Source organism: Elgaria multicarinata, chromosome 18 (assembly GCF_023053635.1).
Source record: "Elgaria multicarinata webbii isolate HBS135686 ecotype San Diego chromosome 18, rElgMul1.1.pri, whole genome shotgun sequence".
NCBI lineage: Eukaryota > Metazoa > Chordata > Lepidosauria > Squamata > Anguidae > Elgaria > Elgaria multicarinata.
This window is the reverse complement of record NC_086188.1, coordinates 13766506-13792306: the sequence shown is the minus strand read 5'-3', so window position 1 is coordinate 13792306 and position 25801 is coordinate 13766506. Positions and strand designations below refer to the sequence as shown.

At 46.7% G+C, this 25801-nt stretch overlaps 2 protein-coding genes across 4 annotated transcripts in view; both read right to left on the bottom strand.

The window, feature by feature from the left end:
• Positions 1-25801, bottom strand: part of NOS1 (nitric oxide synthase 1) — a 185288-nt gene that overhangs the window by 69142 nt on the left and 90345 nt on the right. For all 3 annotated transcript variants that reach the window (XM_063144250.1, XM_063144248.1, XM_063144249.1), the window contains exon 3: positions 23025-23849. In XM_063144250.1, coding sequence (XP_063000320.1) covers positions 23025-23761 — 737 coding nt within the window. In that variant the 5' untranslated portion in view covers positions 23762-23849. The remainder of the gene's footprint in view (positions 1-23024; positions 23850-25801) is intronic.
• VSIG10 (V-set and immunoglobulin domain containing 10) overlaps positions 16085-25801 on the bottom strand; it is a 497585-nt gene continuing 487868 nt past the window's right edge. Inside the window, exon 10 of the transcript XR_010026288.1 lies at positions 16085-16097. The gene's annotated coding sequence lies outside the window, so the exon portion shown is untranslated. The remainder of the gene's footprint in view (positions 16098-25801) is intronic.

The window sequence follows — 25801 nt, the reverse complement described above, 5'->3', positions numbered from 1 at the left end:
CAACACCACCCTCCTACCCATGTTCCCCAGCAAGTGCATGCATAAGATTACTGCCTCTACTACTGGAGGTAGCACATAGCCGTCAGGACTGGAAGCTGTCTCCTCCAGGAATTTATCTAGCCCCCTTTTAATTGAATTGATGCACATTTAAAAATAATTGCTGTCCTTTACATTGAAATACATCTCACCAGGGTGGGGAAGACTGTGGGCTCATAGTGGATGGCTAACTTCAAGGCCCCTGCCTGTTCTCCCTCCTTATGATTCTGAGGCCCCATTCAGAAGACCCCTTAAGCCATGGCTTTAAGCACGGTGGTTAAGCCAGAAAGCCAGGCTGTGTTCAGAAGACACCTTAAACCACGGCTTTAACCACGGTGAATAAGGCTTTTCGCTTTATTCACCATGGTTAAAGCCGTGGTTTAAGGTGTCTTCTGAATGGGGCCTGTGTCTTTAAATGAGATTTGGACTGGAGAGTCCTTCAAATAGAGAACTGTCCACAGACACCTCTTCAATTAGAGGGTTGTCGTCTGTTAAATAGGGGACCTGGCCACCTTACTGGCTGCAGCTTTTCAGGCTCAGGCTGGACTCTTTCCTAACCCTACCTGGAGACGTCATGGATTGAATCCGGGATGCTCGGCGTGCAAAGCATATGTTCTAGGCCCCCCATGCTCTCTTCCCTAAACACTTTGCAAATAGCAGGGAGCAATATCTATGCTCACGTAAACAAACATAGGCAGGAACACGGAAATCCCAGAGGGTTAGAAAGCCAGCGGCAGCATCTAGCTCAGAGATCCGGCAGCGGGCAGGGGCGGGGGGAGGCTTAGCCATAGATTAATCTCCCTTTTCCAATGAGCCTGCCTAGAAAATAGCTGAGAGCACAACGCTTTCCGTGCTTTGTGTGGGAAAAGGTGCCAGCAAAAGGCTATTGTTCGAGTCGGTGCGTAGGAGCTGCAACCAACCTTGTGCAACGCAAGCCAACAAAAGTCCATTTTTTTGCACTGTTTGGATCAGCCACAAAACCTGCATTTAAATGCCCCTCATCAGGGCTGGCTGTGGGGAGGGTGTGGGGTTTCTTGGAGAAGATGCCCTTAGCGGGGCTCCCTTTCTGGTTAAGTTCTTCTCGCCGTCATCGCCGTCCTCCCCCTCCTCCCCCCCATTGTCACTACCAGTAGTGTAATAGTCAATATCACAACATTTTATCCTCACAACAACCACCCTGTGAGGGAGGCTGGGCTGAGAGTCTGTGACTGGCCCAAAGTCACCCAGTGGGCTTCCATGGCTGACTGGGGATTAGAACCCGGATCTCTCGACTCCCAGTCCAACACTTTAGCCGCTACACCACACCATTTTGCATCAGGGCTCCACACCCATGAGCCACTGTTTTGCACCTAGCGCCACTGCATGGGCCCCGGGAGCTCTAGTAATAAACATAGCAGGTCCCATGAACCTGAGGTCTGTGCCTCTTCTCCCCCTCCTCCCCCTCCTCCCCTCCCCCTCCCCCTCATTTTATCCTCACAACAACAACCCTGTGAGGTAGGTTAGGCTGAGTCAGTGACTGGTCCAAAGTCACCCAGTGAGCTTCCATGGCCGAGTGGGGACTAGAACCCGGATCTCCTGACTCCCAGTCCAACACTTTAGCCACTACACCACACTGGTGTATCCATATCAACAAAACGGTTCTAGCAGTTTTCCTCTGCACCAGCAGCAGATCTTTTGCAAATCTAATGGGTCTTAGATGCCCATTCAAGACACAGCAAAATCCTTTGCCTTACAGCCCTGCTGGATCAGACCAAGGGTCCATCTAGTCCAGCATTCTGTTCACACAGTGGCCCCCCAGCTGGCCACAGGAGAGCCACAAGCAGGACATGAGTGCAACAGCACTCTCCCGCCCATGTTCCCCACCAATCGGTGCACACAGGTGTCCATATCGTCTCAGTGTCAGGCACTGAGTTTCTTTTCAACAGTAGGCCTCGTAAAGGTAGCGGTTTGTGTTCCCTCCAAAAGTCCTGCGAGGACAAGTACATTCCCAATGTACTGAATGAGAAAAGAAGCTGATGTAATCTGAAGGCCTGGGGTGGCGGTGGGGAAATACGATTACTAGCCGTTTGCACGGTCTTAATGGAGAAATGCCACAAAAGCATGAAAAGGTGATCTGGGGTCTTAAGAGGTGGCACTTGGTGCAGGTCACGGCACTCCCTCCTCCAGCACAGCCGATAGTTAATCGACGCAAGTTTGAAATGTACCAAGCGGAAAGGACAAACGCTTCCTACGCGAGAACACGAGACCATCATGTGGAAAGATAAGGAGCTGGTGGAGCCGGCAGGAGGGAAGGGACTTTTCAGGGAAACCAGTTATCAGCAAACTAACCAAGGAGGACGTACTTGGTGAGGCCTTATTCAGATGTAGCTTGTTTCAAAGGAAGGAAGGAAGGAAGGAAGGAAGGAAGGAAGGAAGGAAGGAAGGGATTTAGAGAGGACAACATGTAATGAGGATTCAAAAGCTCAGAATGTTCTCGGCTTCGTTTCACAAAGTTCTAGGTAGTTCCTGCACCCTCTGTCCCTTCCATGATTCCTATTCTGGAGTACTGATTTACATACGCTATGACTGGGTTTGCATAACATGCTAACCCCCACAGTGGTTGAGTGTGGGTTGTTGAACCGTGGCTTGTTTGTTGAGCTGTGGATTAGCGTGTTGTCCTAACCCTGAACGTTTTCCACAGGGTGGCTTGTTAATCATGCAGTGTGGCTAATTTTTCTCGAACAAGCCACCTTGAAACCCATGGTTTGTTGTTGGGCTGTTCAGGGTGGTTACAAGCCACCCCGCGGAAAATGTCCTGGGTTCTGACAACAAGCTAACCCATGGTTCAACAACAAACTACACTTAGCCATTGAGTGTGGGCTAGCACGTTGTGTGAATCCTTCGTAATTGTCAGTGAACCCTGAGTAATTGCCAGAGGCTGTTCACACAACATGCTAATCCACACTCAGTGGTTGAGTGTGGGTTGATGTTGAACCATAGGTTAGCGTGTTGCCTGAACCCAGAACATTTTCTGCAGGGTGGTTTGTTAACCATGCAGGGTGGCTTATTTTACTTGAACAAGCTACCATGAGTTCTCATGGTTAACAAGTCTCCCTGTGGAAAATGTCCTGGGTTCAGACATCACGCTATCCCACAGTTCAACAACCACTGAGTGTAGCTGAGCATGTTGTATGAGCAGCCCCAGAACTTCCCCTTATACCAGGGGTGGGCAACGTGTGGCCCACCATCACCCCTAGCCAGCAAAGCCAACGGTGAGGGATTGTGGGAGTTGTAGGTCAAACACCTGGAGGCTCACAAGTTGCCCACCTCTGACTTCGTACCTTACGGCCACCAACTAATTAAGTGAAGCCTGGCTACCTGCTAAATCAGGAGAGGCCAGAAGCTAGATTTGCATCTACTGGTAGATCTCTGGGGGATTTGCAGTAGACTGGTAAGGATTTCCGAGTCCCAGTTATTTAATAGTAGCAGCAACAGAAGGGTTCAACCCTCCCTAAGTTATATTGCTGAAATATAAAAAAGTGTGGAATAACAAGAAATGTAGAAGTACAAAACAACATTAGAAGAGACGTAACGGATCATTCTGTTCACACAGTGGCTAACCAGAACCCACAAGTAGGTCATGAGTGCAACGTCACCTTCCTGCCCATGTTCCCCAGCAACCGGTTGTAAACAGGCATACTAGCCTCTGATACTAGTAGCCCTCGATAACCTTCTCTTCCGTAAATTTGTCCAACCCTCTTTGGAATCCATCCTAGTTGATGGGCCTTCACTACCCTGGCTGGCTGGGGCTGATGGGACTTCTAGCCTCTCAGCTCTGTAAGGTGCAATGCGGGTGATGGGTGGCGTGCGCACAGCCGTCATCTCCTGCCAATGAAAGCATCTCCCACAATGGAGAGCGCCTGTCCTGTCTTGTGTATGCTCGTGTTTCTAGGCACTGTTCTTTCTCTATTTGAGCCTTCCAGATTTCCATGCTATTTATTCGTGTGTGTGTGTGTGTGTGTGTGTGTGTGTGTGTGTGTCCCCCTAAGGGAGTTGACTTCCATCCCCAGCTGATGTGTTTCCTTCCTACCCCCACCCTACACCCCAGGGAGTGAATCATCCTGAACTCTTCGCCATCGCAATGGATGATGCTCAGTCTGCCTCAAGACACTGAGAGCCTGGAGTTGAACAACCCATTCAGAGGTGGGGAGGAAACCAACCAGCCAACCAACAAATAAACAAAGTGCTACAGAACCCTTGTGCCACATCACAAGGCAAGCACAACGTGGCACAACAATCGAAACCTCCGTTACAGTTCGCCGCTGGAAGAAAACCAGCACATCAGCGGGAAGGCTAAGCCAGAAACCTTTGCCAAAGAGGTTTTGATGAAACTAGGGGAAAATTAGCTACATGGGATGCTACTTTTATACAGACCATCGGCCTATTTAGCACAGCGTTGTCTAGAGTGACCATATGGAAAGGAGGACCGGGCTCCTGTATCTTTAACAGTTGTGTAGAAAGGGGATTTTCAGCAAGTGCCATTCGTAGGCATGCAGCACCTGGTGAAATTCCACTCTTCATCACAACCGTGAAAGCTGCAGGAGCCCTGCCCTCTTTACCGGATATATATGGCCCTCCTTTTCATATGGTCACCCTAGTGTTGTCAGCACTGACTGGCAGCAGTCCCTTCAGGGTTTTCGGACAGGTGCCTTCCTTAGCCCTACTTGGAGAGGCCGGACATTGAACCTGGGATGTTCTGCGGATGCAAAAGGTGCTTTACTGCTAAGCGACAGCCCTTCCTCCATTCAAACAGGAGATCTGCCCTGTGAGATCAGAAGCAGTCGAGTTTTATGGCCAAAGCACACCACAAAAACACAAGACGCCCATTTGGCTTTGAAGCCAAAATGTCAAGGCGGAGGGTAGATCTTTGGCAGATGAGAAGGGATGCCAGGAGAGTAACTCATAGTAGACCATAAGGGGCTATTAGAAGCTTTGGTCAAGAGGCTGGGTGTAACCCTGGTGGCTGAATGGTTCTTCTCTTTCCTGGGGAGGGCATTTCCTTAGTGGGGCGGCTACCCACCCAATCTAGTGGTGTAGTGGTAAATTTTGAAGTCCAGATGCTCATCATGACACTCCCCTTTCCCTCCTCTCTGAGGTCGATTCTCCAACCTTGGAGGGGCAGGTGACAATGTTCTGTCCATGCTGGCAGAGGGGTTTCAGGGGCATTGGATGTCCAAATTTCCTTTCCAAGGTCCTGGTCGACAGCTGGTTGGCTGCTGTGTGAACAGAATGTTGGGCTAGATGGACCCTTAATTTGACCCAGCATGGCTCTTCTTAGGTTCTGATGAGGTTGGAGCACCGTCTCCAACCTCGGAGGGGGGAATCCGAGCCATCCTATGGTCCCTGGGATGCTCACCCAGGGACCATAGGATTGCTCTCTAAGCCAAGCAAAAAAACCTTTCCACTGGCACCAATGGACATTCAGGTCTCTGCGGAATAGATCTGGGCCCCTGGAAAATAGATCCAGGGGTGGTGCCCTGTTGTCCCAGGCCTAGCGATGCCCCTGAGTGTCAACAATGTTGAGCTAGATGGACCAATGATCTGACTCAGTATAACGTAGATTCCTACATTCCTGTATTAACCTGTATTTTCTAACTGAGCACTTGCTCACCTTGAAAAAACACCTGGTTTCCTTTTTTAGGAAGCAGCCTTGCATCAATTTGGTCCATCTAGCTCAGTATTTTCCATTCTGGCAACAGCTCTCGAGGACTTCAGGCAGCAACCCTTCTCAGCCCTGCCTGAAGATGTTGGAGATTAAATCTGTGACCTCCTATGTGCAAAATATGCACTTCCTATCTCTCCTCTCTCATCTCACACTATTGCCCTGCTCGTGCTCTTCGCTCCTCTGATGCCATGTTTCTCGCCCGCCCAAGGGTCTCTACTTCCCTTGCTCGGCTTCGTCCATTTTCTTCTGCTGCCCCTTATGCCTGGAACGCGCTACCAGAACATTTGAGAACTACAAGTTCAACCGCAGCTTTTAAAGCTCAGCTAAAAACTTTTCTTTTTCCTAAAGCTTTTAAAACTTGATTTTGTTCTGACTTCATACTGTTAGTTTTACCCTACCCAGTGCCTGTTTACCCTACCCTGTGCCTGTTTGCTTTCTCTTCCCCTCCTTATTGCTTTACTATGATTTTATTAGAATGTAAGCCTATGCGGCAGGGTCTTGCTATTTACTGTTTTACTCTGTACAGCACCATGTACATTGATGGTGCTATATAAATAAATAAATAAATAAATAAATAAATAATAATAATAATAATAGGTCATGGCTTGAAGGCACATGAGACAATCACCCCGCTGAAGCTAAGCAGGTCTGGATCTGGTCCATGCTTGGAGGGGAGACCACCTGGAAATTGCCTTTAGCCACCCTGAGTTCCATGATGGAAGAAAGGTGGGATAGAAATGTAATAACTAAGAACGTAAGAAGAGCCCTGCTGGATCAGACCAAGGGTCCATCTAGTCCAGCACTCTGTTCACACAGTGGTCAACCAGTTGTTCTGACACTATGTGATGAATTCCTTAAGAACGTAAGAAGAGCCCTACTGGATCAGACCAAGGGGCCATCTAGTCCAGCACTCTGTTCACACAGTGGTCAACCAGTTGTTCTGACACTATGTGATGAATTCCTTAAGAACATAAGAAGAGCCCTACTGGATCAGACCAAGGGGCCATCTAGTCCAGCACTCTGTTCACACAGTGGTCAACCAGTTGTTCTGACACTATGTGATGAATTCCTTAAGAACGTAAGAAGAGCCCTACTGGATCAGACCAAGGGGCCATCTAGTCCAGCACTCTGTTCACACAGTGGTCAACCAGTTGTTCTGACACTATGTGATGAATTCCTTAAGAACGTAAGAAGAGCCCTGCTGGATCAGACCAAGGGTCCATCTAGTCCAGCACTCTGTTCACACAGTGGCCAACCAGCCAAACAAGCAGGACATGGTGCAACACCACTGGGCTATGACGGCCCCTCGTACATAAATACAGCAACATCCACCTGATGTATTATTGTATTGCATCGTTTTACTACTTTTCTAACCAAGTTTTATTTATGATTGTAAGCTGCCTTGAGTGCCATTTTTCCTGGTAGAAAGGAGGGCTATAAAACAAATCCTTCAATCAGTAAAATGAACGGGCCTCCAGAGTCACAAGGGAAACGCGGAAGCACATCTAGACCGAGTTGCTGAAAGCTGGTAAAGGAGATAGGACGTGACAACCATCTTTAGGCAGGGGGCAAGAATAGAACAAGGTTAGTGTACACTGGATGAGCCATGCTCTATTTTTACCCAATAGCTAGCGGGGGTGAACCGTCTCCCCAATGCCTCCTGGGGGGTAAAAAGAAAAGCATCTCTTTTCATCTTATCAATTGTCTAGGGTGCATTTCGATTCGTACCATTAAGGGCCCATTTAGCCGCTCACAGAAGGTTTTCAGCCCCGTCACTATCCCTCCCTACTTAAGGTATTTGGAGACTGTATATCAACAGATTGCCGCTTGCTTTTTGTCTTGATGGGATCAATGCCAATATTACTTCCTTAGTAACTAAATACCTAAGCATTGTTGTTAATGCTTGGCAATTAGAATTGCTATTGCATGTTATAACTGTCTCTATGTGTGCCTGCCTTTATGTCTGTCTGTCTATCTCTATTTCTCTGTGCCTCTGTCTCTGTGTCTGTCAATGTCGGTTAAATCCCCGCGACCCATGCAAAATGCAGCTACTACCTTTTCTCTAGCATTTTGTGCAATGGCTTCCTCAGTTGGCACTAACAGCTGGAAATGAATGGCTTCAGCGAGCCTTGATGGCTAGTGGCTAGTATCTATCGGACGCTCCCCACCTGCTTGAGAGAAACAGCTCGGCAGGCGAAATATTGCCCGTGAAGGAGGCAGAAATGATGAAGTTGGCTAGCAAACGCAGAGCAGGCGAGCACCCAGACACACAGCGCTAATTTTCTAAAGCAGCATCAATCCCCAATCCCCCACTCAGCCCCAAAGCAGATTATACATCCTTGGAGGCTCCAAAATGATTGTTGATTACAGTTTGCCCCCCAACTTCTCTCAAGAGAGAACAGCTTTAACTCAGCGGTAGAGCATACACTTTGCATGGGAAAAAAAAAGTTCCCAGGTTCAATACCTGACATCTCCAGGTGAGGCACAAAAAGACTTCTTCTTGAGACCCTGTAGACCTGCTACCTGGCAGTACTCAGTTAAACGGACCAATATCTCTGTATTTCTATTTCTCTGTGTCTCTGTCGGTTAAATCCCCACAGCCTGTGCAAAACGAAACGACTACTTTTCTTCCAGCATTTTACACAACGTTGGTACAAGGTTGCTTCCTATGTTCCTATGTACAGGGTTCTCTCTCCTCCCACCCCTTTTCGATCATCACAACAACCCTGTGAGGTAGGCTAGGCTGAAACAGAACAACTTGCCCAGTAGACTTCGTGGTAAATGGCGATTCGAAGCGATGACCACAACCCCAGTCCATCACTTTGACCCCAGGGGGCCGGCAACAGGATGCCCTCCGGATGTTTTGGGCCACAGCTCCCATCCTCCCCAACTCTTGGCCATGATAGCTGGGGTTGATGAGACTTGCAGTCAAAAACATCTGGGAGGGGGCACCTGGTTACCTATCTCTGCTCTAACCCCTAAGCCACACCTGCTCTCCTTTCCTGCCCATCAGCGGTACCATTTCTGTCCCCTCTTCTGCCTCCATTGCACCTGGCCATCTTTGGGCAACCCTGAGAGCTGTTTGGTTTGTTCCAGCGAGGCAGAAAGGTTTCCAACTTGTTCAGTGCAGGAAGCAGTTCCATGCCAGGACTGGCACGGATCGTATTCCCCTCTGCCAGCCGCTAAAGCGGAAAGCAAAGAACAACCAGGGTGGTTTCTGAACATTTGGCTGTAATAACCTTGCTGTTGGGGAAACCTCCTTCTCAGCAGCTGGAGAAGGGAGGGAGGGAGAAATTGAGATAAGAGGGTAACTTTGCATTGATCATGTGCCAGCATTGTGTCCCTGGATACGACCGAACGGATCAGGAAACAGGTAAGGGGGGCAGCTTTCCAAACTGTGCACTTGCAAAAGACATCTTATTCCTCCATACTTTCCCCCAACCAAACACAGGCCTAATCTACACTGAGTGGGATATTGCACTATGAAAGTGGTATGAAAGTGATACATGGTATGTGCCAATGGGTCCCAACAGATGTCAGTACTCTTCGATATTGCTATAAAGTAGTAGTGCGGCTCCTGCCTCTTATATACTGCTTCCATGCCACAATATTCTGCTTGGTGTAGATGAGGCCACAGCCTTCCTTGTGACCCTCCAGAGCTACGGCCTCTGTCTTTCTCTTACACTTTCTATCAGCATTGCGGCAAAGCAATGAAGCACTTCGTGGCACCTCAAAGATTAATATTATTATTTACTTGACTGCTTGACTCACGCAGACCACCTACGCGCTAGTACTTTATCACTCAGTATACTTTTCCGGAAAAGCCAGGCGGGAGGCCGACCGGAAGTCCATTGAACAGTTCCGTCCCAGCCACTCTGTCCCACTCCCTCCCAGTCACTCCCCCGGCCAGGGCCGGCGCTACCATTAGGCCAACTAGGCAGCCGCCTAGGGCGCAGACCTCAGAGGGGTGCAGTACTGGCCTTTAAGAGTCACAGTTTTATACAAATTAGCAGTTTTAAGGGAAAAAAACATAATTAAAGGAAAATGTAATAGTTCAGATAATACTTTGGCCACATAATGAGAAGGCAGGACACCCTGGAGAAGAGGCTGATGCTAGGGAAAGTGGAAGGCAAAAGGAAGAGGGGCCGACCAAGGGCAAGATGGAGGGATGATATTCTGGAGGTGACAGACTTGACCTTGGGGGAGCTGGGGGTGGCGACAGCTGACAGAAAGCTCTGGCGTGGGCTGGTCCATGAAGTCACAAAGAGTCGGAAGCGACTGAACGAATAAACAACAACAACATAATAGTTCAGAAACTCTTCTGGAATCGAAAGTTGGCAATTTTTGGGTGTGGTTGTGTGTGCAAGTAGCTTGCTTTGCCTAGGGCACAAAATAGTCTGGCACCGGCACTCCCCCCTGCTCCCTCCCAACCGCTTCTCTCCCCGCTGACCTGCGGGACTTACCTGAGGCCCCCAGCAAACCGCTTCAGCAATGAGATGTTTCAATGCCACTGCTCCCCCCCAGCCGCTCCCCCCCACTCCCAATCTTGTTTATATAGCCTGTTGCTTAGCAACACAAAGTTCTTCTCATAGCTCGGACCTTCCAGCACGTCATAGCTCGGTACCTCCATAACTCGGAACCTCCAGTGTGCCACGCATCGCGTTAAGAGTTTTAAACACAGAGTTTTTATTTACAATCTTGATATAGTGCTCTACATCTAAGCCAATTCCGGAAGGGCGAACCATAAAAAATAACAAGTATAAAACACTGTATTAAAAGGTTTAACAACAGCAACAGTAGCAACAACAACACAGAACACCAATAAAAAAATAAACACGGCATATGCTTTTGCGGCCTGCCGTCTGCTTCCATCAACAAAAGCTTATGCCTGTTGGCCTTTAAGGTGTCACAAGGTTCTCTGGGGTTTGTAGGCCACCAAGTCCAACTCCCTGCTCTATGAAGTAAATCTAGAGCAGCCCACTCTATCAAGTGCAAGGAGTATTCTCGGGGCTTAAAGGTATATATGCACATGGTGTGCAGCGGGGGGGGGGGGGGCAGGGATTGTGAACAATGAGGTCAAAAGGGAATGGAAGGCAGAGAACACAGACAGTGACAACCATATTATTTACAGTGGCCATTCACAAAACACTTATCCCTTTGTCCCAATTGAAGCCATAAGAGGTTGAATCAGGTTAAATTAGATGACATGTTCAACATGTAGCATCTAGCAGAGCCTAGGGTGACCATATGGAAAGGAGGACAGGGCTCCTGTATCTTTAACAGTTGCATAGAAAAGGGAATTTCAGCCAGTGTCATCTGTATATATGGAGAACCTGGTGAAATTTCCTCTTCATCACACCAGTAAAAGCTGCCTTCTTTAAATCTGGTCACTCTAGTATACCTCCTGCAGCTTTAACTGTTGTGATGAAGAGGGAATTTCACCAGGTGCTGCATGCATACAAATGACATCCGCTGAAATTCCCTCTTCTATGCAACTGTTAAAGAAACAGGAGCTCTGTCCTACTTTTCATATGGTCACCCTACTACCTCCCCCCTGCAACCCCATTTAACTTTACTGCAAGTACACAGGGCACCGATCTGGATGGGGACCACTGCATGTAGGTAGGTAAGTGGATGCAGTTCTTATTCAGCTTATTCCCACCCCTATAAATTCACACCCACGCAGGGGCTAAATAAAATGGACCCCCATCCACTGGCACTCAGAAGAGGAGGAGGTGTTAAAAAGTTCAATTGAAGGTCAGGGGAAGAGGGGGGAAAATCAACTTAGAAAATAGAAACATAGGGCCTTGCTAGACAACAGATTAGCCTGGTGCGAGGCCCAGGCTCGTCCCTGTGCGTCCAGATGATGCACAGGGGATCCCGGGCTCAGGCAGGGGTCAAACCTCCCTGGCCCCAAAGTAACTGGTACCGCTTGTGGCCCGGTATTTCCCGCGGTCTCGGACTGAGCCCCAGATCGCAGGTGTGTAGCCCGTTCCACCACTTTTCACGGCTACCGCATTTACTTGTGAGTAGCTGGGAAAAATGGCAGATGACACGCAGCGCTCCGCAGGAGCACTGCGGCCATCAGGGCAGGGTGGGGAGATGAGGGGGAATTGGAGCCAGGGGGGATTGGGGGGGGGAACAGAGCCAGGGGGGATGGGGGGGAAATGGAGCTGGGGGGGATGGGGGCGAGACAGAGCCGGGGGGGGGAATTGGAGATCGCGGTTGGGGGGGTATCGGAGATTGTAGTTGGGGGGGAATCGGAGATCGCGGTTGGGGGGGGAATCGCGGCCAGGGTGGGGAAATCGGGGGCAGGGGGGAGCAGGGAACCCTTTTTTAAAAACAACAACGCCTACCTTAGTCGCTGGTGTGCTCCTGCACACCCAGTCCTTTTAAGATATTAAACAAAATGGCCGACGCAACAGGGCTTTCCTTTACCCTGTCGTGTTGGATGTGTGGGTAGGAGCGACAGCCCGCGCTACTTCTAGCACGGGCTGGCCCCTCCACACACCCGGATTTTCAGGTCGGTCTAGCAAGCCCCTTAGTTTGCAGACATGAACAAGAAACTACGCTCTTGATTGGTTGGAGTTGGGTGGGGGGAAAGTAATTTTAAGAGATACAAGCCTAAGGGGAGGAAAACACACATGTTCCTTATGTAACTTGGAGCACTGGTGGCATATGATCTGAGAATGGAATTTATATATCCAGACAACCCAACTGTGGTCGTACCGACGGCTGAAACAATGTGGTGCTCAGGATTGCCTGTTTTGTGTATGTTGCGTAGCAAACAGAAGATGCCTGATCGAGGCTCCTTGGGTGTGCCCTGGCAGTTTTGGTCTGGCACATCTATAGGGAACAATCAAGCCCTAAAATACATCCGTATTTGTTCAGACCCATCAGACAGAAACTCACAATTTATGGTTTTACAATAGGCATTTCTCAAACTATAGTACCCACCCAAGGAAGTGAACATCACGGACTGACAAGGAACCCAGAGATAATTTACAACAGGAGAGATCTAGAAGAGAAAAATGGCAGAACACCATTCAAACATAGCATCCGTGAGCCACAACCCATCCTGGACAATAACATTTCACTCTCGCAGGCCTTGGGTGGTAGGCGTGTACGTGCTTACAAACAGCTACCCAACTAGCCATAGGAAGCCGCATAACAAGGATATAAGGACAAAGACCGGACCCTGCTACAAATCCAGATTCCCCACAACTTCTTGACAGCTAAAAGACTGATATTACAATGGAATGTTCACCTACTAGAATGCAATGGGTTGAGGACCTAACAATGCCATGAACATTTGAACAGGTGGTATATTGGTGCCATTTGCAAATGGATATATATATTATATATATATATATATACACACATACACACTTGGTTGGCTTTTGTTGAAGTTCATGCATAAACTTTTCTCTTTCTAGGAAGCTGTATTTTCATATATCTATATCTAGCTCTACAAATTTCATATATATATCAATTGAAACTGATACATTTAAATTATGTAGTTATATGGGGTGACCATATGAAAAGGAGGACAGGGCTCCTATATCTTTAACAGTTGCATAGAAAAGGGAATTTCAGCAGGTGTCATTTGTATATATGGAGAACCTGGTGAAATTCCGTCTTCATCACAACGGTTAAAGGTGCAGGAGCTATACTAGAGTGACCAGATTTAAAAGAGGGCAGGGCACCTGCAGCTTTAACTGTTGTGATGAAGAGGAAATTTCACCAGGTTTCCCATATATACAAATGACACCTGCTGAAATTCCCTTTTCAATACCACTGTTAAAGATATAGGCGCCCTGTGCTCCTCTTCAATATTACCCACAATGGATGAATGGCTGGTGAAGATGTTGGAGTTTGTGGAGATGGCAAACTTACGTCAATAATTAAGAGAAAAGTCAACAACTAGGTTTATAATCGAATGGAAACCGCTTACAGACTTTTTGCGGGAACTAGGAAAAAATGATTTGTTTATCTGTGGATTCAACGAACAAGAAGAAAACTTTAAGATAATGGAAAGAGGAGAATTTTCTTTTTTTCTGTAATTACAGAGTAAGAGCAAACATTGTTACACATTTTTGCTGTGGAGAAAATCGGAAGTCCATTTTAATTTTGTATGTTTTAATTTTGTATGGGTTTTTTTATTTGTTGATGTTCTTGTGGTGTTTGTTGTGTTTTTAAACAATACAATGTTTAAACTGTAGGAATATGAAAGCAGTTGTAAAGCTCAGAATGGTGACGACGGAGAGAACCTGTAACCTTGCAACTGCAATACACATGGTCGTCTAAAGGCTCCTCCAGTAAGATCATTGTGCAGGGGATCTAAAATTACCTACTGCCAGCAAACCTTCTCCAAATAGATTACTTTTGCTATCAGTTTCACATTCCACACCAAGTTCTCTCCTTCCATTCACACTTCTTATGTGGACGTAGGGATGCCCAGATTTGGTGAAATCCCTCTTGTGCGTGCCTCACGGATTATGTCATTCGTTCCAGCATCCGCTCACAGGTGGATTCGAATCCCCCCCCCCGTTATGCAAAAAAATGCAGAAATAATCCCATAAGAAAGTTTGCAAGAATTTACATTATTTATGTCAGTAAGTAACATTTAATGTATTCCATTCAACTTTTCCCTGCGTATATTTTCCAGCATGGCATGTGTCTCAGGAGAAACTTGCATATTTTCCTGCTAATAAATTTGTATACATTTTGGGAAAGTAAAAAAAAAGTCTGGAAGTTGTAGGGGGAGGACCAGAGCAAATTTTAGAGGTTGAAGTCTTAGAACTCCGAACTCATTTTAGTCCATCTCGAATTTCTCCACCATCTTTATGTGGAAGTTTATGCGGTTAAGCGGGAATTTCGAGGCAGTGCAGAAAACCTGCGGAATGTGATGTCAGCTGCAGAACTTAAACTCCTTGAGAACTTCAGTTCTCATCATCATTTTTTTTTAAAAAGGAAGACAACGCATTTCTAGACCTTAAGCTTGCATTGCAGTGGAATGTATGAGACTGCCCAGTGAAATTTTGGAAGCCAGAGAAATTGGCTGAATAAAGTGTTTCGCTACAAGCGGGATCTTTTTAAAGAATGTTGTGAAAATGCCTTAGCCCTGTCCGCCCCTCTTTGATCCTTTGACAACCAGATAAATGAATGTAAAGCCATAAATGTTGCAGAATACATTATGCAAAACAAGAGATGTGCGTTTGCATAATTTATGCAGATTGTAGAAACCAGCTTTTTACATTGCCAAATCCGGGTTTCCTTTGGTGCGGGATTTTCTCTTTCTGCGCACCTGAGCAACCCTGTCCTGATGGAACTCACGATTTAGCTAGGGTGGCCATATTTGGGAAACCAAAAAAGAGGACACCTAGTGTGTGTGTGGGGAAGCAGCTTTCTGAGTCCTGCAGAAAGTACGTTATTCCCCCGCCACCTTAAAGAACCTGATTGGAGTGGAGGAGGGGAAAGGATTTCATTCTGCAACACCACCATCCACTCCAATTGGGGCCTTTTCTATAATGTCCACGAATGACCCACTTTCCCCTTTAAGACCTCAATTGGAGCTCGGGGTGGGGGAATGACGTGCCTCAAGAAAGCATGTCATTCCCTCCTGCCATGCTAATGGCAGCCTTAAAGAGGAAGGTGTGTCATTCCAGGACATTATTGAAAATTATAGAAAATCCCCCCTGACACCATGGAAAGAACAAAAACCAGGACAAATCCGGGGAAATCCTGACAGTTGGTCACCCTAGATTTAGCCTTGGATGACCTATTCAGAAGGTCGGCCCTCTCCTCCGAAGACACTCTCCCCCCACTATCCTATTTTGCCTGCAGAAGGCACCACTCAACCGACTCACGAGATCAGAGAATAAACCCGCTGGGGCAGAAGCAACGACCATTGCTAAGGCTTCCCCTTTACACAACCCTCTTGCTAGCTTGGGTGCCAAAGCCGCTTACTGCGCCTGAAGTGTAGAGGGAATTATTACGAGCAGCTTTGATCACATCCCCTTGTCATTCCGTTCTGGAGAAAAGCAGCAGCAGCAGAAGAAAAAGGAAAGGGAAAGATAAGCCTGTCAGCATTTTGAGACAGGCACCAAAGACAATTTAAGAAGCTGGGGGAGGAAAAAACACACACCACACCTTCATCAATGAATTAAGGTTTCATTAACGCCCAGGTATATTGCTGTAACTGAGATTTTCCTTCACTTGAAAGAAAAATTCCTGGCATTAGAGCTGCATGCATTAATTAATCGGAGTCATTAGTTAACTGCTGCTTTAATTGCAGATTTTTTGTTCGAAAAGCATGCCAGGAAAACGAGGCAAGTCACCAATCATCAGGAACTGACTCCCTTTTGTTTTGAGCAAAGAAATGTTGAGCTCTCAAACAACCTCGCTGTCATGTTTCTCAGAAAACTCCTGCTTTTGATGGGAGGCAAATGACGAGGCCTGCTAAGTAATCCACAAAGCTTTTATTAAGCAACGAATGTCTCTTCTACCTGAAGAGAGTCTAACCTCTTGGAAATGTCCCCCTAGGCAAAACTATGCAAACTAAGCAAACAACTGTCCGCTCAAGAAGAATAGGAAGCCACTTCCCAAACGCCTGTAACTTCAGACAGCCTGGTGCGGAAGCAGGTTCTGGTGTAATCGAACTGACTTTCTCACACCTTCCTTCCGCCCCGTGTGTTTGAGCTTCCAGCGGGTGCTAGCATCAGCTAGCTCACCTCTGGAAGAAACCTCACTTCCCATTGAGTGTATAGGATTTGGCCTTGAGGAGATAAGCTCTGGAGAGGGCTGACTCCCAACTGGGGAATCGCCCGTGAGAGCTTACTCCCCCACTGGTACAAGCTGGCTGGTGTCTGGTGCTGCGTCTTCTAGTTCTGAATCTGATTCTGATTGATTACCTGAAGCATCTTCTCCCAAAACAGGGGCAGTAGGGTAAGACATGACACTCACCATCACAGCAAATATGAAAAACGTAACTAGCAGATATGTATTATTTGTGTTATTCCCACGAACTTGATTATTTGGATCATTAGGTACTTATGGTGTGATATTAGTTTTGCTGATGTGATTATATTTTACTTTATATACCCTCCTTATTGCTTTATTATGATTTTATTAGAATGTAAGCCTATGCGGCAGGGTCTTGCTATTTATTGTTTTACTCTGTACAGCACCATGTACATTGATGGTGCTATATAAATAAGTAATAATAAATAAAATAATAATATTATATTATAACTAGGGGTATGCGATCTGCAACATGTAAGTACAGTAGAATAGGTTTGGCTTTTTTGTGTGGGTTTTTTTTGTGTAAGAAGGTACGCAAAACCTGTTGGATGTTTTTTGTGGTTTTAATTTTTGTGAACCGCCCAGAGAGCTTCGGCTATTGGGCGGTATAAAAATGTAATAAATAAATAAATAATGGTAGTTACTTGAATATTACAAACTTTTAAAAAAGTTTTTTTGCATTCTTCTAGATGTTTTCATCTTTTTGAACTAGAACAATTTGTTCACGTTTGAAGGTGAGTTAAGGATATGACATACTGTAGGTAAATGTAATATGTTATATTATCAAATTATAAAACAAATAATATAAAATATAAAATACAATAAGATAAAACATGCTGGGAGTTGAAGGGCATTTTAGAATGAATGGTTTATTACTGTCACAGACCAGTACAAGTTTTTGTACAAAAGAAAGATACAACTGATTAAAGGTAGTTAGATAAAAAAAAACTTTAAAAAAATAATAATGGGGCCAACAGAACTTTCCCCCCTAGTTTGCACTGAAATAAGAAAGAAACTTGCAACCATCTCAGTGATAGCTAGAGGGGGCTTTATCCTGGGGTGATCCCTGGGATCATCCCTGTGCATCCACATGACGCACAGGGGATCCTGGGATCAGGGAGGGATGATCCCTCCCTTTCCCCGATATCTTGCCTTCCACTTTGGCCCCTGTTTTTCTATGGTCCCGGGCTGAGCCCGAGACCACGGAACGTGTGGCCGCGGGCCGCGGGTTGACTCAGCTCTGTGCAATTCCTCGCGAGTAGCCAGGAGCCTCGCACAGGGCACAGCACTCCTCAGGAGCACTGCGCCCATTGGGGGTAGTGGGGGGGGGTAGTGGGAAAAGTAATTTAAATTTTAAAAATACTTATCGTTTGTGCACGAGCGTTCGTGCGCTGCTGCCCCTTTAAGTTTTAAAAAATGGCAGGCGCGACGCCTCTCCTTCTGAGGTCGTCGCGCATCACATGTAAACAGAGGAGGGATCTCGCAATAAACACAACACGAGATATTCCCTCCTCCGTCGCGGGCTAACCGGTAGGTCTAGCTAAGGCCAGGATGAACAGAATATCACCAGCTCTTCAGAACGTCAATAGGACTTTTTTCTGTTTAAACATACGTAGGATTATGTCCTAAAGGACCTCCACGTAAGACCAGTGATTAAAATGAGTTATGTGTGCTCCTGTTTCCTTATGTTTTTTTATATATTCCCAACTCAGTCATCCACTTTTTGTGCAGTAGCCTTGATCTGCGCTGTGTGATCGAGCGTTGGATGGCAATCAGGACTCACTGTTGCTTCTGTCCAAATTAATGGTGAATTTGAAAGTCATGGGGAAACTGGGAGGATGGATTATTATTATTAATTTATTTGTTACCCGCCTCTCCCTCTGGATTGAGGCGGGATACAACACAAATAAAAACACCATAAAATACATACAACTAGTTCAAACGTTTAAAACCAGTGCATCAGTAAAAGCAGCTCACCATTTAAAAAGGCATCTTAAAATTCAACTGGGTTGAATGCCAGAAGAGATCAGTCTTTAGCGCTTTCTTAAATTCTGGAAGACTGTTACGTTGACGAATCTCTCCCAGCAAGCCATTCCACAAACTGGGAGTGGCAAAAGAAAAGGTCCTCTGGGTAATGGTTGTCAGTCTAGTCTTTGCTGACTGAAGTAGATTCTTCCCAGAGGACCTGAGTGTGCGGGGCGGATTGTACGGGAGAAGGCCATCCATCCCACAGGTAGTCTGGACCCAAACCATGTAGGGCTTTAAAGGTGATAACCAACACTTTATACTTCGCCTGGGAACTAATTGGCAGCCAGTGAAGAGATTTTAAGACTGGTGTAATGTGATCACCCCTAGGTGTACCGGTGACCAACCTGGCTGCCATATTTTGAACTAGTTGGAGTTTCCGATCTAGGCACAAAGGTAGCCCTATGAAGAGCGCATTGCAGAAGTCGAGCCTCGAAGTTACCAGCACGTGCACTACCGTCTTAAGGTCTTCCAACTCTAGGAAGGGGCGCAGCTGGCGTATCAGCCGAAGCAGATAGTAGGCACTATGCCATTACCCCAAATGCATTACCCCAAACTCCACCCCACAGGTCATCACAAAATGATGTCCTCTACAAGTATATCCAAAGCTTCAGCTAGTGATGGGGGGCAGGGGGACAAATGTACATTCACCTAATTTTGCACTTTCAAACCGCTACGTGAACCAAATGTCAGTTCTTCCTTCAGAATTCGCACCGCTCCAAATTTTGCACTGGAGTTTTCCAATCAAAAACTGGGTACAAAAATGCATATATTAGGGGAAATAACATTAAAAATGCACAGTATTAGGAACATGGCTGGCAAAAAACGTGTCTATTAGGCCAAAATACATGCATTAGGAGAAATGTGCAGAAAAAATGCTCCTGGATTTTCCTACCCATTTTTTTAAAATAAAAAAGTTCTCAACGTTCAGGATGAACCAACCAGGGGGAAAAAGAGAAACCAACGGAGAGAAACCAACACTGAGAGATTTGTCTATTGGTGGCTTCAGTGGGACTAATTTTCTTGCATTACATTTTGCAGACTAGATTTGAGCCAGAGCTACTAAAAACGCACATAAAAACCTCATCATGATGGACATTAAATTAAGTGGCCACTTCTGCAAGGAACCGTGATGCAGGGCACAAACGCGGTCTCGAATTCCTACTGCCCCTGCAAGTAAAAAAGCGGTATTTTACTGGTGATGTTTTTAATTCAAATCCAGCAGTTCAAAAACCCTTAGGCCTAGTGATACTTCTACAGAGGTCTGATCCAAGTAATCTTTCCACGGGATTCCTATAGCAAGGACTATACAAAATGTAGACAGTTACTCGCTTCTGTCCCTTTGGTCACATATACACACAGCTCTTTTTTGACTGTTTGTTTGATTAGGACATTATTGCACCCAGATGGGACACAAATGTTTCGAAAAGACAATAGCATTCATTTAATATCCACTTTTACAGGAACTGAAACTGGATGAGGTTATATTCTAGGGACATAGGAAAATCCCTCATAGCAAGCTTAATACCAAGCTAGTCTGGTCTGGTCTACAAAAGGGTCAGGTAATCTGGTGCCCTCTAGATGTTTTGGATGACCACTCCAAAAATTCCCAAACATTGGTCATATTGGTTTGTGCTTATGCAAGTTGTAGTCCCAAACATCTAGATGGCACCATATTGAGGAAGGTTGGTCTATGCTGATTGTCAGCATTTCTCCCAGGCCTTAGACAGGAGTCATTCCTGGCCCTACCAGAAGATACCGAGCATCATAAAATCATAGAATAGTAGAGTTGGAAGGGGCCTATAAGGCCATTGAGTCCAACCATCTGCTCAGTGCAGGAATCCATCTTAAAGCATCCCTGACAGATGGTTGTCCAGCTGCCTCTTGAAGGCCTCTAGTGTGGGAGAGCCCACCACCTCCCTAAGTAACTGGTTCTATTGTCGTACTGCTCTAACCGTCAGGAGGTTTTTCCTGATGTCCAGCTGGAATCTGGCTTCCTGTCACTTGAGCCCATTATTCCGTGTCCTGCACTCTGGGATGATGGAGAAGAGATCCTGGCCCTCCTCTGTGTGGCAACCTGTCAAGTATTGGACTGAACCTACAACCATTTGCATGCAAAGCATGAGCTCTACTACTGAGCTATAGGCCTTCCCCAGAACACAGGTAAATAAGTGAGACCCTTGGTCCATCTACCTCATATCTGAGTGAGGATGTCACGAGTGCCTGACTGGATCTGTGAATCTGATGGACTTCCTCACCCCTGCCCCCTTGGACCGTGTTTATTGAGTGCCGCACGATCCAGGAGGGCCTCGCAGTTGCCCACTCCTCAATGCGAGCTGCCATTTTTTACACAAAATGGGCGCTCTGCAATTCTCATATATTTAATGTTGCGCAAAATGGCGGCCGTAAAGGGCTATTCCTGCAACCGTAGAGGTGTAAAGGAGCCCTCTACACCTCCAGTGTTGCAGAACTGGCCCCCGTAAACGGCTGCTGCTTTGCACAATATCAAACATACGAAAATGATGGAGCCCCCATCTTGGGTAAAAATGGCGGCTGGCGTCAAGGAGCAGGCAGCTGCAGGGCGCTCTTGGTCCACTTGGCGAGTGGGTGGGTATGGCAGCAATGACTATGTGAGCGCCCGCCAGCTCAGGTGAGTCCGTCCATCCCTATCTCTGAGTCTACTGCCTGGGAGAGAATTCTCAGAGCTTCAGCTAAGGTTCTTTCTCAGCCCTACCTGGAGATACTGGGGATTGAACCTTCAGCATGCAAAGCAGGTGTTCTACCAGGGAGCTACAGCTTCTCCCAGGCTTCATTCCAAAGCCTAAGAGAAGCCATCTTAGAAGCCAGGCCTGTCACGTTCAAAGCAGGACTGTGTACGTGACACAAGGTCACCACCCAGTTTGGCAGGCCTATTGTCCTTTAGACGTGACCTCTTTCTCCTCCTTGGATATCGCCTCCAAAACTGTAATTAAACTTCAGGCTCAGAGAGGAGGGAATCAGCGAAAGGCTTTTGGCAGCCTGCTTAAACCAGAAAGAAGAAGAATTGTCAGCCAGTTCACTCCCAAACTCACACCTTCTAAGCCATTTCACAGCTTCATCTCAGTTCTGACGGGCCACCAGAGAGAGGATTTGTGCTGTTGTTTATTAATGATTTACACTCTCTTTCCCAACCACCGATTATGAAGGGTTTTTGTGCAGTTCTATCTGCTGTTCTGAAAGGTTGAAACGCCTCTCCTAAGTTTTAGTGACTGGCAGTAAAAGCTTTAAGCTAAAAGATGCTGTTGTTTTTTGAGATTTGGGGCCTGCCCCGTTCGGCTTTCACCGTGATCACCCTGATCACAGTGTCCCCAGCCTGATCATCAGGCTGGGGACACTGGGAGTTGTATTCCAACACATCTGGAGGGCTCCAGGTTGCAGAAGGCTAATTTAATCTGAGAACTCAAAAAGTGTGTGTGTGTGTGTATAGATAGATAGATAGATAGATAATTTATTTACTTTTTACATTGATATCCCACCTTTTTTCCTCCAAGGAACCCAAGGCGGCGTACATAGTCCTCCTTCTCTCCACTTTATCCTCACAACAACAACAACCCTGCGAGGTAGGTTGGGCTACGAGTCTGCGACTGGCCCAAAGTCACCCAGTGGGCTTCCATGGCCGAGTGGGGACTAGAACCCAGATCTCCCGATTCCCAGTCCGACACCTTAGCCACTACACCGCACTGGCTCTCCATATATATGGATATACACACACTACACACGCACACACAAGCCAACATACACAGCCATAGAATTGAAATATACATGCACAACATAATCGAAAATCTTCTAATACACTTTAAAATTGTGATTAGCTTTGCATTTGATTTAAATGAATCAATTACTACCAATATTTTTTAAAAAATAGTAATTAAATCTGTCAATAGCCCTATTACTACCATTGACTTGGCTTCTTTCTAAAGGACCAAGAAAAACAGGGGTTCTGGGCTCAACCCCCAGTTCAGCTCACTTTCAGTAGCCGCTTCGAAAAGTGGCATCACCCCGTTACAAAGCTGGTGAGTGTTACTGTGGGGAGACCGTGGGCACCGACAAGATAATTCGATGGAGAAGCCTTTCCAGTGACTGCGGTGTACCGACCTCCTCTCATGCAAGCACTGAGTCATTACTGACTCTTGGAGGGACGCCAGCTTTCGCTGACGTTTTCTTGGCAGGCCTTATAGTGGGGTGGTTTGCCGTTGCCTTCCCCGGCCGTTATTACCTTTCCCCCAGCTAACTGGGTACTCATTTTACCAACCTCGGGAGGATGGAAGGCTGAGTCAACCCGAGCTGGCTTCCTGAAACCAGCTTCCGCTGGGATCAAACTCAGGCCGTGGGGAGAGTTTCAGCTGCAGAAACTGCTGCTTTACCACTCTGCGCCACACATCGCATCAAAAGCAGAAATGACACGCAGGGGACCTACCTGTCCACTTGCACCTCGACGTCTCTCATTTCCATCTTGGATTGCGCGTCTCCATTGAGTTCCTTGCTGTTGCTCTTCAGAAGATCCAGAACCGGCTCGATCTCTTTCAGCAGTTCGCTGTTTTCGAGACTGCCGTTAAGGCAATGATCAGAAACCTCCTCGTTTCCTTTCAGAGAGTCCCCGGCCACAGTGCTGGCAACCACGCCGTTGACGTGCACCAAAGTCTCGTCCCCCCGCCCATTCACCCAGGCGCACCGAGAGCTGACGGAACCACCCATCACGTGGTCTGCCCCTTGACGTTTGTCTTTGGCGTGGAGGCTGGGGTCGGGAGTCAGGTCGACCGTGGTCGGAGTCACACACAGGGGCCTGGTGACCCGGATGGTCTTCGGCGTCCCGTCGCCAGTGAAGGTCGTCTCCAGGTGAGTGGTGAAGCCCTCTGGGCCTCTCAAGATGAGGACCACGTAGGTCTCCGAGGTGATGCTCCTGAGGACCTCCAGAGCAGTGTCATAGTTCATATCCACCAGGGGCCTTCCATTGACGGCGAGGATAATGTCTCCCGTCTGAATAAGGCCACTTTGTTCAGCTGCCCCTCCGCGGATCAAGTCAGAGATGATCACCGGCGGCTTGTTGACACGTTCCTTCACCAGGAACCCGAGTCCCCCAACCTTGCGCTTGAAGAGTTTCACCGAGATGACGTTGGGCTGAATCTGCTGGACACTGAACACATTCTCTTCCATTGTAGTCCCTAAATCTACCAGCCCCGTCACCAAGAGCTAGCGGCACACGGACAATTCCCTAGGTTGGCTTGCAGCGGGTCTCCAGCCTCTATAGAAAGGGAGAGAGAGAAAGGAGGAATGAAGCTTTATCTCCATTTGCAAGCACTACACAGGGGGAAGCCGTGGTGCAGCTAGGTAATTTTAGGCCCTGGACCGACCATGGGCGTTGCTATGTGTGGACCCAAGGGGCCTGGGCCTGAATCTTTTCTCCAGGGCCTGGATTGATTCCCCAAAGATCTGGATGTCCATTCATGCCTATGGAAGATTTCTTTCTTAGCTCATGCAGGGGGTGATTTTCAAGGGGGATTGCAGCTTCCATGGGGGAGGTTTAACCCTTCCCTCACCACATGCTGGAATACGTGCCTATTCAGTTTAGAAAGAGAACTTCCATTGGTATAAACGGAAGCGTCTCTTCAATGCTTAATTGCAGGAGGTGGGGAAATTTCCTCCCAGGTGGAAAAAGGAAAGAGGTAGAGAAAAGAGACAGTGAAACACAGCAAAATTAATTGTAATCAACGAGGAACTACTGATTTGGGATGGTCTGGGGTGGGTTGAGAATTAATGGAAGGATTTATTTTATTTGGAGTGATTTCAATGAAAATTGGCTGGCTTTGTCTTCTATGAAATGGAAATCAATCCAAGTATTCCCCCCCCTATATCTGCATATATATGCAAATATGTTATGCATATGAACAATTTATGCAAATCTGTGTCATATGGGCCTGTGCCCCAAATCCTTTAAGGGACTAGCAATGCTCCTGCTCTGGAATTAATATAACTAAAGGGGTGATGGTGGTGGGCTTTCAGTGCCCATGTGTATCACTTCAGTTGTAGAATGCACAATTTCTTCCCCTTCTCCCTCACCACCATTTCATGCTTTACAACCGTACAACTGCTTCTACATTCCTGATACGTTAGATGGAACATAACCACAATAACACCTGCTTTCCAACCCAGATCAATGAGCAAGTGTGGTCTTGCGTTTTGAATTCACTTTTGGGTGCAATGCTATGCATGTTTAGATAGAAAAAAAGTCCCACAACGCCAAGCATTCCCCAGTCAGCATGCTGGGAGTTGTAGGACTTTCCCACCCCCTGTCTAAACCTGCATAGGACTGCACCCTTAAAAGCACAGAGCACCGTCACAACTACAGGAATAAAATGGAGTTTGAAATTGCTCTGGTTCAAAATGTATTTATTAGAGAATGAGCAACATTTTATTGTAGAAATGAAAAATATATTTTCAAAAGCAAAAACAATAAAATGAGCACCTGTAAGTACATGCATGGTCAGCCAGTAGCCCCTGAGTATAAAACGTTTTTAAAAATAAGGAAGGAAGGAAGATACAGGCCATGGCTAGACCAGGCCTATGTCCCGGGATCATCCCTGTGCATCCAAATGACACACAGCGGAACCTGGAAGCAGGCAGGAACGACCCTTCCATTGGCCTGGGATAATCCTTAGGTCTAGCTACGGCCACAGTGACCTGCATTATCCAACCATTAATTTTAACTTTGCTGTTTTAAATTTGTATTTTAAATTTGTATTTCTGCACTGCTGCTGAGTTTGTCCTGGTTGTGCTTTTATATTGTATTTTATGTTATGGTTTTATACTGTTGTTTTATACTTTGAATGGTCTTAATTTTTGTGAACTGCCCAGAGAGCTTTGGCTATTGGGCGGTATAGAAGTGCAATAAATAGAATCATAGAATAGCAGAGTTGGAAGGGGCCTACAAGGCCATCGAGTCCAACCCCCTGCTCAATGCAGGAATCCACCCTAAAGCATTCCTGACAGATGGTTGTCCAGCTGCCTCTTGAATGCCTCTAGTGTGGGAGAGCTCACAACCTCCCTAGGTAACTGATTCCATTGTTGTACTGCTCTAACAGTCAGGAAGTTTTTCCTGATGTCCAGCTGGAATCTGGCTTCCTTTAACTTGAGCCCATTATTCCGTGTCCTGCACTATGGGATAGATAAATAACTGCTCCCATCACCTGTCACCCT